Below are 13,729 nucleotides of genomic sequence, written 5' to 3' on the forward strand. Positions count from 1 at the left end.
TTTGTCTCCCAGTTTTACATCCTTCCTTGTTCCCACCTCTTATCTATATATTTTTATTCCCTCCATTTTAATTTTGTTTCCTTCGTACCTTCACTTCACTTTCATTCTTGTTACTTTCCCATTCTCTCCCTCGTCCTTTCCTTTTAACTTTTTATTTCTTCCTCCCCTCGCCCCTCTGCTTCTCATCTGTTTCCGTTTGCCATTACTGTTTCTCAGTTGTACCATTTTTCTTCCCGGCGAAGTAATCTGTCAGCAGTGAGTGCCAGTACCCGGCTCAGCTGATACTGTCTAAGGCCGCCTGTCAAACAGCGCGCCTCTCGGAGCTGGCGAGTGCACCTCTAGCCGTGGCGATCTAGCCTCCAGAAGGGTCGAGGACGTCTTATTTGCTTCCCTAACTCCGCATCCGAGCCCAGCGGCTGGGGCCTGAATGAGCAGCACACAGCAGGCAGGTAGCGCTGAGCTGAGTGCAGGTGAACGAGCGGAGGCTGCTCTCTTTTCTAATACCTATCAGCATTCACAACAAGACCAGACCACTTCTTGCATACGTTTGCGGCTGATAACGTAGCACCAGTCAGTTATACGCACGTGTATTTCAAAATAAAAATACACAATGTGCGATGCTTTTCTTTTAAAAACAGGTTTCCGTTTTGGAGACTGATTTACAGCTGCCGCACGTTTACTCATTATTTGGTTGTAAATTCATAGTTCATTTTTGTGGTTTTATGTTCACCTTCTCTGCTCATTGATCCCTGCAAGTAACCTCTCACTAAAGCGTTTCTTACTTAGGAATGTTGTTACGGTTCTGCGATTCTGAGTGATGACAACTCAAGGTTTTAGGTACATGCTTTATTCGAGCTCCGCATAACAGGAAATAGATGGGCTCGGCTCCACCGCATAGAAGACTATGCAGACGGAACCGTGCCCATGTAGCACCACACTGGCATTCAGTGTCTCCTGCCACATCATATTAACATAAAGAATGTTAAACCACAACAAATGGCCTGCCGTCACAATCAAGCTTAGTGTTAATAATGTGGCAAATAAGAGCACCCAATTTAAACTTGTTTTCATTATTGATAAAACAATCCCTTTAAAACAAGCAGAGCGGGATATTTAAGTTATGAAATGTAATGCATTTAAAGGTTTATATTTACTAGTGGGAACACCTGTTCCTCAACAATTGTGTGGTGGCCGTTTACGGGCTTGTTCTACATTTTTAATGCGTACTATTGCCACACTCCACTATAACAAACTTGCATCTCGCGTTTCGTGCGAGGCAGCTCTTGTGCTAAAAAAATAAATGTGCTGACAAGTGAGTTTATTCATCTTTTAATGGGCAGGAATATATGAGGATTGTGTTGTGCACGCTTCTTATGGTTGCGCCTAGCTGTTTGTCTAGCTGCCAGGGCTTACTTTGCAAGTTAGCTTTTTAAACAAACGTCTGTTGGCAGGCAGTAATCTTGCATTGCACCTGCGACCTTACTTAATTCAAATCACCCCCCCCCCCCCCCATGCGTCCTGGTACTAAGCAATTGGGGCTGATGTATGGTGTATTTCTCCTTATTTTGTGACATGGGTGCTCTTTGACTACCAGTTTCCATTCGACAGCTCGTTGTGTAGTTCGGTCTGATCTCCTGCTAAACCCCCTGCGCTTCTTTCTGTAATATGAACACTTAGCAGTTACCAAAGAACTTTCCTAATCTCCACTGCAGAATTCAATCATGACTTTAGCCCGTGTATTGCAGGGAAACTGCCCAGCATACAAAATCTTCTGGGCTGAGTGACAGTTTGCTGTTTACATTTGCTTTAATCTTTTCCTTTTTTTGTTGTTGTGAATACACAAGGTAGTTGGATCAAGTGTTTTAGTATGCGCATAGTAATAAATACAACAAGCCAATCATGGCTATGCTTGTTTTGGCATTTTTTTGTAAAACTTTAGTGTTTGGGGGAGCTGCACGGTCCGTGCCATAAACATGCGTTAATAGCAACATTATTTGTTATAAAAACACACGTAATCTCCAACAATGAAGTGAGCTACTTTGTGTACAGATGTTGTGCTTGTGAAGGAGCAGAATGCCATCACAAACAGTGAAATGAGTGAAGGGCTGACATGGGTTTGACCCCTTCCCTTGTTCCATGTTGTATGTTGTGGGTGGAAGAAAACTGGAACTGGCACAACAACCGAAAAACTCAGCTGGCTAAAAGCCCCTGTAATTGTGCATATTACATATACAGATTAAAATAGAAAGGTCTTGGCAAACGTCAGGCCTAATACTTGTGATAAAGTTAACTGCAACAGATACTTTGATTTGGATTTGAAATATTATAACTTGGTGCTTTTAAATTGATTAATAAAAATAAAGTCTGTTATTTCTTTATCCCAGACTGCCAGAGTGTATTCATTTGTCCAACCATAATTGCTATTCTACTTTACTAACTTGGAAACCTAACCAGGAAGGCAGCTAAACAAAGAAAGCTACATGCATGTTCAACATTTTTTTTTCTCTTCTATTATGGTCTTTCTTACAAAAGTCTCATGACAGCAAGTACTAGTTTTGTCCTACAGTATCAATTAAAGCCAGTACTGGCTTTCAAGCATCCTTTACATTTGCAGACTTGTGCTTGCACTCCTGCCCTGCTATTGGCATTGTAAATGACAATGCCATTTATTTATGTTTTAAAAATAAAACATAAATAAAAATAATGTCATGAGCAATGCCAATAGCTCTAACTTTTGCAAAGGCGAAACCGTTGCATTGTAAATGCTTGTTGTTTTATGGGTCTGATTTAGAGTTTGGCAAATGGTTACCCTGTCAAAAACGTGAAGGATATCCCATCTGTTTATTATAAGTGTGTTGCAGGGCCGGACTGGCTGTAGCGGGCTCTGGGTGTTTCCCCGGTGGGCCGCTAGGGTGGGGGCCGGTTTTGGGCCCCTGGGGGACCGTTTTTGTACCAGGACGGCAATATCTGCCCCCGGTAACAAAAACGGCCAAAACCGGCCCAAGGAAACAGCTCGGTCGCACCCCCCCTCCCTCCCTGCCTCCCAGGGGGGCCGACCGAGCAGTTTGCCAGGGCCGGTTTCGGTTCCCAGTCTGGCTCTAGTGTGTTGGTGACAGAGTACCCCTCCGCCAAACTCTTAATCAGTCCCTAAATGTTTAATCTGGACCAGCTGGCTGACCAAAGACACTTCATGTCAAGCAAGAACATGCTATTTAAAATAATCAGTTCAATAGAGTGCTATACTATTTAGGTGTGTCTTAAAACAGGAAAATAGGCTTATAAAAGTAAGTCTGATGATGTTGTTTCAGACTTGTTTGTTACCCCAGGAGGTATAGTCGTCAATAGTTCAACAGGATTGTCTGGGCAAGGATGGTTATATGATTCTTTCCTGGAAAAAATTCCAATCATGCACTGATTTTTGGTGTGAATTATTTATGTAGGAGCTTTCACTCTATCCTCGAGAGTGAGTGGAAGAACAGCCAACACGTGTTTCGCCCCCTTACATGGCCTGTTGGCCCGAAGCTTCTTCAGGGCATTTTAAAAAGGGATTGTCAGAGTAAACATAGCCTTCAAAGGTCCTAGGATTTTTTATTAAAGCATAATGCCGGTCCTGAGTCGCGTCAGTGATAGATAGTAGACGCGACTCCTTAGCTCTGTCTGCAATAAAAATTCCAGTGGCGACTCTTCCGCTATGGCGGTGGTGCATCGCCTCCACCCCGCCAGTACCTTCAAAAACATGAAAAATTAAATGAAAATGAAACTGGTTTAAAACCTGTTTTATTATTTCTTTCTTTTTCTTGTGCTGAGTCTTGGGGGCGGAGGCCAGGGTGATGACAGGCTGGAGGGGGAAGTGTTGGGCACTGCCTTCACTGCAAGTGTGGGTTTGGCCAACCCCACATGCGCAGTGAAGTTCTCTTTAACACGAGCTGCATTGCCAGGTTGGAGAGAACAGGCACAGGCTCACAGTCTGTCTGGGAGCACAAATCATCGGCGTTCTGGCAAATCCTGAAGCTGCTCTCATGCATGAGAGCAGCTTCAGGATTGGCCGCAGGGCAGTCTGGGAGCCTGTGCCTGCGGAAGAGAGGAGCAGAAGAGCGTAATGCTGAAGGGCGGCAGATAGTTGTTTTTTCTATTTTTTATTTTTCTCTGTCGCACCATCCACCCCTACCACCGCCCCACCTTTTATCCCTGAAACGAGCCGCTCATAAAAATCATCAGTTTTTGCTTACCTTTGGTGGCGAAAATACTGATGGAACAAAGGGCAACAATGAAGTTGCCTTTTCAATGTTCTCATTATCTAAATGTGCTGTCAGGCTCAAAGTCATTAGCTGATGAGAAATAGAATCAGATTGAGAAGCTACCATTTTAGATTAATTCCATCATTAACAGTCTTGATGCCATTTTTGGTAAATCTGGACGATATTTCAAGGATATAAAGTGTGACTTTCAAAATGATAGCTTTTGATAAAATAGCAAACATATAATGTGAAGGACCATTTGTTTAGATCACACCACCAAGTGGACTGTCGCTTTAAGAGAACAGAAATTAGCACTCAACCCTCTGAGTGTTTGGCTTGTTAGACTCGTATTGTTTTTTTTGTAGTTCAAAATTAATTAATTGCATTACTGTGTGACAGTAGTTTAGAGCATAATCCCCAATGTGCTGAATTGTGTTCCCGAAATAAAGACTTCCGAAAGGGCAGCGTCTTACCATCCACCAGCATGTTCTTGAGCATCTCCAGAAGATCTCTGTCCCCAAACAGACACTTGGCAGTCACCCCACGCTTCATCTTCTTCACCGCCACCACGATCACCACCATCCTGCGGAAAACAAGCGGCTGCTTGGGGATGGTCGGATTCACCTGGCAGGATCCTCCACACCTGGTGCAGGTCTTTGAGTAGAGACCCCAGTTGGCATCTGGCAAGGGTGGCTGAGGAATAAATAAACGGAATGAGATGCTACTTTGGGGAACATTCTACTTCAGGTCTATTTGTGTCTAATCTGCTCCACCCCTGTCGACCCATAATGGCTGCGGCATATCTGGCTATATCATTATTTCCATGTAGGCCTACATGCCTGAGTCTAGGGAAGCTCTGTCCTGTCCGTATTATTTCATTGGCCTACTCGCCTACCTACAAGGAACTGTGTTGTTCATCTAGACTGGTTCTTTAGTGTTTATGATACTTCCTTAGAATGGCCCCAGTACAAGCGACATGCAAAGAGACACGCCCCCAATCAGACCAATCAGATGCGAGAAAGGCCCTCTTCTCACAAGCTACCCTGTAATCCATGACAGTACTTTAAAAGGACACCCCAATCTTCTTTTACCCTTGCCTGACTCCCCCCGTCGGCGTGCCCAGGGACAACCACCCCAAAGAGGCTTCCTTCTTTTGGTGTTGCAGGGTAATTGTCCTCTTATTTCCCAGGGGCTACCCGGTGTAGACACTTGACATTGAAAACAGCTCCTGGAATCCTTTTAGGCCAAAGAGACCACTGCAAGCAGAGGCAATGATGGCCCCAGCGGTGAGTAGTGCTTTATCCAGTGCTTTAAATGGCTCGGTCTGTCAGGTACTGAGTATATGTACTTCTTTATTTGGAGCGGGAAAGTACCTTCACTTCTCAGGAGAGGATCAATTCTTTTAATAGGAGAGTACTGGCACTTTTGAGTTGTAGGCAAGTACTCTAGTATGTGGTACCGGCACTCCTATTTTTCCATTTTAACCACTGGCTCTATGTGAACGAGGAGGATGGCTTGGTGCTGCACCTGCACAGCGTTGTATAAGCAGATATGTTACAACGTTGAGGTGCCAAACTCTGCATGGCCGTTGCTCATCTCTAAGGAGAAAGAGAGAAGTGCATAATTAATTTCTGCACATCACCAAAAGAGTTGAGGAAGGAGACTACATAGGGCATTGGCCACAGAAAAAGTAACATTTCACAGGAAACAGCCTGGCTGGGCAACATGAACTTCACCAGTATATGACCCCCTGGTTCCTCTAGGTCTTACTTTGGTGAAACTTGCATGGATAGTCTTGCCAAGAAAAAGTTTTGCATTATATTGAATTGTTGCAATACTAAGCTCTTCCATTATAGTGCCTACGATCTACTAGTCAGCCCAAGTGTTGCAAACCTGCCTTTTTTCCATTGTTCAGGAATCCTGAAGCAAAGCAGTTCTGTTTGGACACTTCCGGAGACCCAACTACTCTCTAAATGTGAGGCCGAGCTTGCAGCAGACTCCAGTTCGTGCTGGACTGAAAGCACTGGGACCTCACGGGAGCAGCCAATTGGAAAACCTAGATAGAGAGCTTGAGCATTGACGCCAAGCCCAGTCCTTGATAGGCCAAGCGCATGCAGTTCATGTACCCCATGGGGTACACCTCACTCGATTGACGTGGGACTCGGCAAATCTCTCCCATATTAGCAATTTGAGATACGTCCGTCTCCAGCAGTAGCTGACCAACCTAATTGGGAGCCGTGTTGACACCTTACTTAGTTCATTGGATATAATCACTTCCTTGATGACGAACACATTGGGATTAGGTCAGGCCTCCAGCATATGAACGACCATGCTTCAAATAACTAATTATGTCTTATGACTCCTGGACATGGCGATTTGTGTCTGCGGGTCCTTCTTTACCTGTGGTAGCCTTTGAAACCATCAACCTCAATATTCTTTTAGATACTCTACAAGACTGTATGAGCACAGATCTTTGATGCTTCAGTACTTACTTCAGCAGAGGTAAAGCAACTGTGTGTTTGTGTCTGTCTGTCCCAGTAAGGCTCTATTGTATTCCCAACACTTTCCGTCTTCTTTTTTTAACTAATTGGTGATCTCCACACCTTCACCATAACTTATCAGCAGTATGCCAATGACACCATATTGGGACTCTATAAAGAGGCTCCTTTCCTAATGAGATCTTTTTCCTTGGCTTTACCCTCAATAATATCCAAGAGTGCATCACTCATCATTATCTTTGCTTACTTTCTCCACATTCCCCATACATTTTGCTTGTGTTTTCAATTTTCTTGGCTGCTCACATGCCATCACTGAATGCCCTACATCCCTTGAATTCTTTCTTGATTCCAGACTCATCCTTCATACTCACATCAGCAACATAGCTATAAATGCACATTACCAGTTAAGCTCACCCCTGAACATGACTTCAAAAATGTTGGTAAACTTTGGCTCTCTAGACTCTACTTCCGTCATTAAAGACGGGGGCATTTTCAAAATGGACTGTGAGGAGTACATATTCCCCATTTTTTCTTCTCTACATTAGCAAATCACAAATTCAAAATCTTTGGTGACTTTCCCAAGCTGCAGAGACCAGAAACTGTTTACCTGGAATTCTGTCCCTTTAAAGTACAGTGTATTCGAGATTGTAATATAAAAAGTGCCACCGGCATGCAATACGCATGTGCACATTATTTGCACCCCCAGGGCACTTTGGGATATCAGAAGGGTACACAAACACTTGGGGCTCCTTCTGTAATACATATTGAGCCAGTGATAAATATGCACTGGCTCATATCCAAAGGAAAGCCTCCCATTTGCATGGTGAGTTGGCCTTATGCAAATGAGGGAGGCTATTGCCTTTATGCTAGCACCATATTACAGATGAAGTGGCAGATGCCATCGGGGAGTGCACTGAGTGTGCACCACATAGAGCTGGTGTAAAGTCAAGGCAACTTTCAATGGTGCCCTTGAGAGTGTATAAAAGAGGTCTAAGGGACTCCCCCAGGCAGGGCCGGACTGGGAACTGAAACCGGCCCTGGCAAACTGTTCCGCCAGCCCCCCCTGGGGGAGGGAGGGTGCAGCCGAGCTGTTTGAGAGAGCCGGTTTCGGCCGATTTTGTTACCGGGGCCGATATTGCCGACCCCAAGTAACAGAAACGGCCCCCAGAGACCCAAAACCAGACCCGACCCTAGCAGCCCACCGGGGAAACGCCCGAAGCCTGCTATGGCCAGTCCGGCCCTGCCCGCAGGAATCCCTATGATAGATCCCTATGATAGCACATACATGCCTGCAGTAGGGTGTCTGCCCTTTTGAATTTCAGATCAGTTTGCCGCCTTCACACTTAAAAACGTTACCGAATTGCAATTTGGGTTTGCAAGTAAATACCGAATTGGTATTTGGAAGGGGTGTGTAGGGTGGTCCCTTCCACATACTGACTTCTTAAGTTATGTATTATTGTGTTTCGGCTGAAATCCGGTTGCAAACCATTAATGTTTTACCACCAAGTCAAAGAAGGTGATAACCATTCACAATCAGGAAGGGGACACCAAGGAACCTCTTCCCATTTCTGAATGTGGACAAAAACATTGTTAGGAGCAGGCAGTGGTCCCTTGGGCCACTGTCCGCTCAAAATGGTTGTAAAATGTTGATTTTTTAAAAATGCAAATGGACTTCATTTAAAAATAAAAAGTAAGACTGATTTATTTAAAAGCAATTACAGACATAGTGGTCTGCTGACCCTAGCAAGCCATTATGCGTGTGACTAGCCAAACGCAGTGGGTTGCAATTTGTGACCTACCTAATGCATGTAGGTTCTATTATGAACCACTATGATTCTGTATTTTTTTAACCAACTATTAATACACAGGTTGGGTCACAAAATACCAATGTATTCGGTAGAAGTCAGTGCACAAATTATGACTACTTCATCTGAATCTGCTATAATATATTCCAAATAAGAATCCACAAATTGCAAATTAGTATTTGTTGCAATTCATTATTTCATATTTGAAATATTAGTGCATGATGCACTTAGTCCAGTATCTTTCAAACTTTTTGCCTTCATTTTATAACTGTGTCATGTCCTGTTCTACTCACTGCACTCCCTTAACCCCCTATGAATTTTACCTCCCCTATCTCCTGCTCCCTCCCTCCCCCAAGCCCATCTTTACCTCTCCTGTTGTCTCCCAGCCTCAATCCAGTCATATTCATCGGGCACTTAACCCAGCCGTTCTGAAGGCACTAGCTTAGTGGTTCTTAACCTGGGAGTCTTGGTATATACCCAGGGAGTCTGCGACTGCTATAAAAATTTAAAATTATGAACAGATAAAGTTTGTATATGTATGTGTATGTATGTGTGTATATATATATATATATATATATGTATATGTATGTATATGTATATATATATGTATGTATATGTATATGTATATATATATATATATATATATATATATATATATAATATTGAACATTTTAAAATGTTCTGCAAATGTGAATGATTTGGAAAATGGAGTCTAAATAATAAGTTATTATCCTCAGATTGATTTGTGGGAAAAGTGCAAATGCATCAGACCCACTATAGCATGGATGATGAAAGACCTCAATTGAATTTAGAAAACCTCCAACCTTCCGATTAAAATCAGAATTTTGGTTATTATTTTATATATGTTTGTGAGTAAATAAAGCGTTTCATCATTTGTATGTTTGTTTATTGCATGCTTGATTCTGTTTTTTGTGTATTTTATTTGCAGTTCAAATCATCAAAATGACTGAGGCCGAGGTCTCTGGCTTCCAGTTAAGACTCAGTGGGAGTCCCCAGATTCTAATGATGATTCAGTGGGCGTCCTCAGGTTTCCAATAATTATTAAGTGCGGCTCCACAGAAGTCAAAAGGTTAAGAACCACTTGACTACCTCATCTACCAGTGAAATTCTAACTGTTGAACCTGGCCTCGTGGCGTGGTTCCCCCCCCCCGTTCCTCAGCACCCTGTTAGAGCAGCCCTGCACCCAGAAGCCCGTGGTCGTCCTGTCCATGTCCGCCCCAACACCAACGACCAGCCCCGGCCTGTCCCCGTCCTCCGTCCCAGCCCCGCGCGCCCCGAACCTGCAAGGCCTCATAGGCCCACCGGCAGCCATTTTCCCTTCCCGAGATCCCTGCCCCCTGGGCCTAGCCTGGCCCCAGCCCCAGCGAAACTTAGGCTCCAGACGCGCCAGCCCACGTTGGGAGGGTGAGGGCTCTCCTAGCGAGTTAAGACAGGGAGTTTCGATTGCCCCTCCGGCCTCCCCTGAGAGACTGGGTTCTGTCACACCTCTGGCCTTCCCCTGGGGGCCAGTTTCGATCGCACCTCTGGCCTCCCCGAGTGCTGGCTCCAGACCCTGCTGGGCATCTGGGAATTCCCGGACGGGTGTGGCCCGTGTCAGTGTGTCTGTAATACGTGGTCGCTTGACCGGCCTGTATGTATTCGCGAGCTTGCTACCTCTCCCGCTCTACGAGCTCGTCCCGGTGGCTTTCCTGTGCCTGGTAGCCTGGGATCTGGTGTACGATTTTTAAATCTTAATACCAGATCTCTAGTAAAACACTACTTGTCTGTGGCAGATCTTATTTTGGATGAGACACCAGATCTGCTGGCTTTAACTGAAACCTGGCTTCAAGACACTGATGACGCTATAGTTAATCTTGCCTGTCCTCCGGGCTATCTATGTATGAGATCTAATCGCCATTCTAGAGGTGGAGGTATTGCCTTATTTATTAAATCTGCTTTCACATGTACCTGGACGGTCTTGCAGATTGCTGGATGCGAGAGCGCGCTGTTTAAGGTTACCATCAGCCCCCAGTTCTCGCTGTCAGGGATGGTTGTTTACCGCCCCCCAGGCAGCGACGTAGCTTTTAGAGGTGCTTTTCCGGAGGCTGTGAGCCTATTGGCTAGTGGTTGCGCTAATTTCTCGATCTTAGGCGACCTTAATCTCCACTTCGATAGGTTGGAGTCTCTGGCCATTAGTGGTTTTCTGGCCGACTTAGAGGCCCTGCAGCTGACCCAGCTTGTCTCTCAGCCTACACACGTGGCCGGCCACACTCTTGATCCGTTTTTTACGACTCTCTCGGATGCCCAGATTGTGGCGGTTGATCCTGTGGTATGGTCTGACCACTACTTGGTGTCTGCTTGGCTTCCCCTCCCTGCCAGCCCCATTATTCCACCTTCTTTGCGGATACCTCGACGCCACTGGAACAAACTTAGGCTAGAGGACCTTCACTGCATTATGGGTGCTGAGCCTCTGGGTCCTTTGCTGAATGCTACCTCGGGCTATGACCGGTTCTGTAACTGGATTACCAGGGCGCTTGACGCCCTGGTACCTATCATCTCCAGTAAGTCCAGTCCTCGGCAGGCTAGCCCCTGGTATGACAGTGCGCTGCGTGCCATGAAGTCCTCTTGTAGACGGGCAGAAAGGGAATGGCGTAAGACGTATGACGCCGATAGGAAGTCCGCCTACCTGGCCTCAGTTAAGCTCTACCATCGAGCTATATGCAGGGCCCGGGCGGCGTTTTACGCAGCCGAATTCCGAAATAGCCTCAATCCCACCAAAACCATCTTTAAAACCATAAAAGATCTGATGGCAAAGAGAGTTCCCCCGCAGTTGGACAGTTCCATCTCCCACTGCGAAGTCCTAGCTACTTTCTTTCTGGACAAAGTTAAGAAAATCTACCAGGCGTTTCCGAGCACACTGCCACCAGTGATCCCCTGGAGCGGCTCCAGTAACTGTCCATCGCTGCACTCCCTTCCAACTCTTTCTAACGAGGAGTTCGCTAAATGGGCCCTGCGAGTCAAATCTGGCTCGCCTGCTGACCCGGTAAGATCGGCCCTTTTCAGGGATGCTGCCTTTCAGGGACGCACAATAGTGTGTTCTCTGATTAATCTCTCCCTGACTTCTGGCCTTGTCCCTGCCAAGTGGAAGCAAGCGGTGGTTTCCCCGATCCTAAAAAAAACATCTTTGGATCCGCTGAAACCAGAAAACTACCGCCCTATATCTTTGCTCCCTTGGCCGGCCAAGGTCATGGAGGCCCATGTAAATCTGGCCCTCACAGAGCATATGACCCGAGTCAATGTCCTGGATCCCATGCAGAATGGGTTTCGTGCTGGTCACAGCACTGAGACGGCCCTTCTGGCAATGGTTGAGCATCTGCGGACTGTACTGGATGCAGGTCAAACGGCAGCGCTTATTTTATTAGACCTGAGCGCTGCCTTTGACACTGTTTCCCATCGCATCCTTCTACACCGCCTGCAGGACATTGGCATCTGTGGTTCAGCTCTGCAGTGGTTCCGCTCCTTCCTCAGTGATCGCTCCTTCTGCGTTGCCACCCCTCCCTTTCAGTCCAAGTACCATCCGTTGGACCTGGGGGTGCCTCAGGGCTCCTCGCTGAGTCCCACGCTTTTTAACCTGTACGTGCAGCCGCTGGCTGAGGTCGCCAGGCAATGGGGCCTAACCATGGTTTCCTATGCCGACGATACTCAGCTGGCGGTTACGATCAGCGGGGATGTCAAAAAGGATGCCCTCGGGTTCCGCAGTGGACTGAGAGAGGTGGCCAGCTGGATGAATAACAACTGTCTCCAGCTGAACGCGACAAAAACGGAGGTGATGATCGTTGGAAAGGATGCGGACCTCTGGGGGGATGGATGGTGGCCTCCCGAGCTGGGATCAGCTCCAGCCCCTGTCCTGGAACTAAGGAATCTGGGAGTATGGCTTGACCACACGTTAAGCTTCGTGACTCACACGAAGAGAGTGGCGGCCTGCTGTTTTGGAGTATTACGCGGGCTAAGACCCCTGCTCAAATTTTTTGATGCTCCTACAAGACAGCTGGTCATTCAAGCAATGATTATTTCTCGGCTGGATTACGCTAGTTCACTCCTTTTAGGAGCGAACCAAGCTGAGATCCTTTGTTTACAGCGAGTCCAGAACGCTGCGGCTAGGGCGGTGGTCGGTTTGCCCCGGACCTGCCCCACCTCTAACACTCTGCGGTCCCTGCACTGGCTCCCGATGAGTAAGCGAATTCAATTCAAAGCTCTCAGCCTGGTTTTTAAAATTCTTCGAGAGTCAGCACCTGTGATACTTAATACACTGATCTCGCCCTATGTTCCAACTCGCTCACTCCGTTCCCTTGGACAATCCTTGGTGGTTGTTCCCCGTTTTAGACTTAGTCGGATGGGGGGACGCTCCTTCCGAGTGAAAGCTGCAACCCTCTGGAATGCGCTCCCTTTGGAAATCCGCCTCTTGGATGATTTAATATCCTTTCGTAGGGCCCTGAAAACCTTTTTGTTTTAAATGCTTCCGGTTTTAAGTGTTTCGCTTTTCTGTTGCTGGTTTTAGTGTTGTGTTGTGTTTGCCTTTCCCTGCGCCAGGACGCTCCTTCGCTGGAGCATCTGTGCGCATTAAAAATTTTACATAACATAACATAACATAACATAACATTCTCAAAGAGATCAAGGGCCAACCACCGGACCTCACCAACGGCCAGCCCCCAAGGCCTAAGACCTCCGCCTGCGAGGATCCGGACATCAAAGGGCCCCTGGACTATATCAAGGACCGCCCCAGAACTAACGGGCAGTTGTATCCTGGACAAGAAAGCCCTGCTGATCTGGTCGTGGCTGACCCTTGGGGAAAACTGAACTTTGGAACTCTTCGAGCCCTGCTAACGCTGTCGCGGCTCCTCCTTGGAACTACGGAACTGAAACACCAGAGCCCTGCTGACCTCGTCGCGGCTCAAGCCTGAACTCAAAGACCTGCATCAACCCTCTTGAGCCCTGCTGACGTGGTCGCGGCTCCTCACGAACTATCCTCCGGATCGAGCCCTGCTGACTTTGTCGCAGCTCGAGGAGTACTCTGGTCCGGCTGGACCATCGACGCACCCTCACGAACTGAGTGGGCCTCAAGTGAGGAGGACATCCAGTGCGACTACCATCATCCGTATCCCCCGGCTCGAGGATTGAGAGCTGTGCT

At 46.6% G+C, this 13,729-nt stretch overlaps 1 protein-coding gene across 2 annotated transcripts in view; it reads right to left on the reverse strand.

Moving 5' to 3' along the window:
* Positions 1-13,729, reverse strand: part of LOC144791969 (interleukin-1 receptor antagonist protein-like) — a 63,755-nt gene that overhangs the window by 8,292 nt on the left and 41,734 nt on the right. For both annotated transcript variants that reach the window (XM_078666829.1, XM_078666830.1), the window contains one exon: positions 4,712-4,931. In XM_078666829.1, the coding sequence (XP_078522955.1) occupies positions 4,712-4,931 (220 nt within the window). The remainder of the gene's footprint in view (positions 1-4,711; positions 4,932-13,729) is intronic.

This window comes from Lissotriton helveticus, chromosome 11 (assembly GCF_964261635.1).
Source record: "Lissotriton helveticus chromosome 11, aLisHel1.1, whole genome shotgun sequence".
NCBI classification, from domain to species: domain Eukaryota; kingdom Metazoa; phylum Chordata; class Amphibia; order Caudata; family Salamandridae; genus Lissotriton; species Lissotriton helveticus.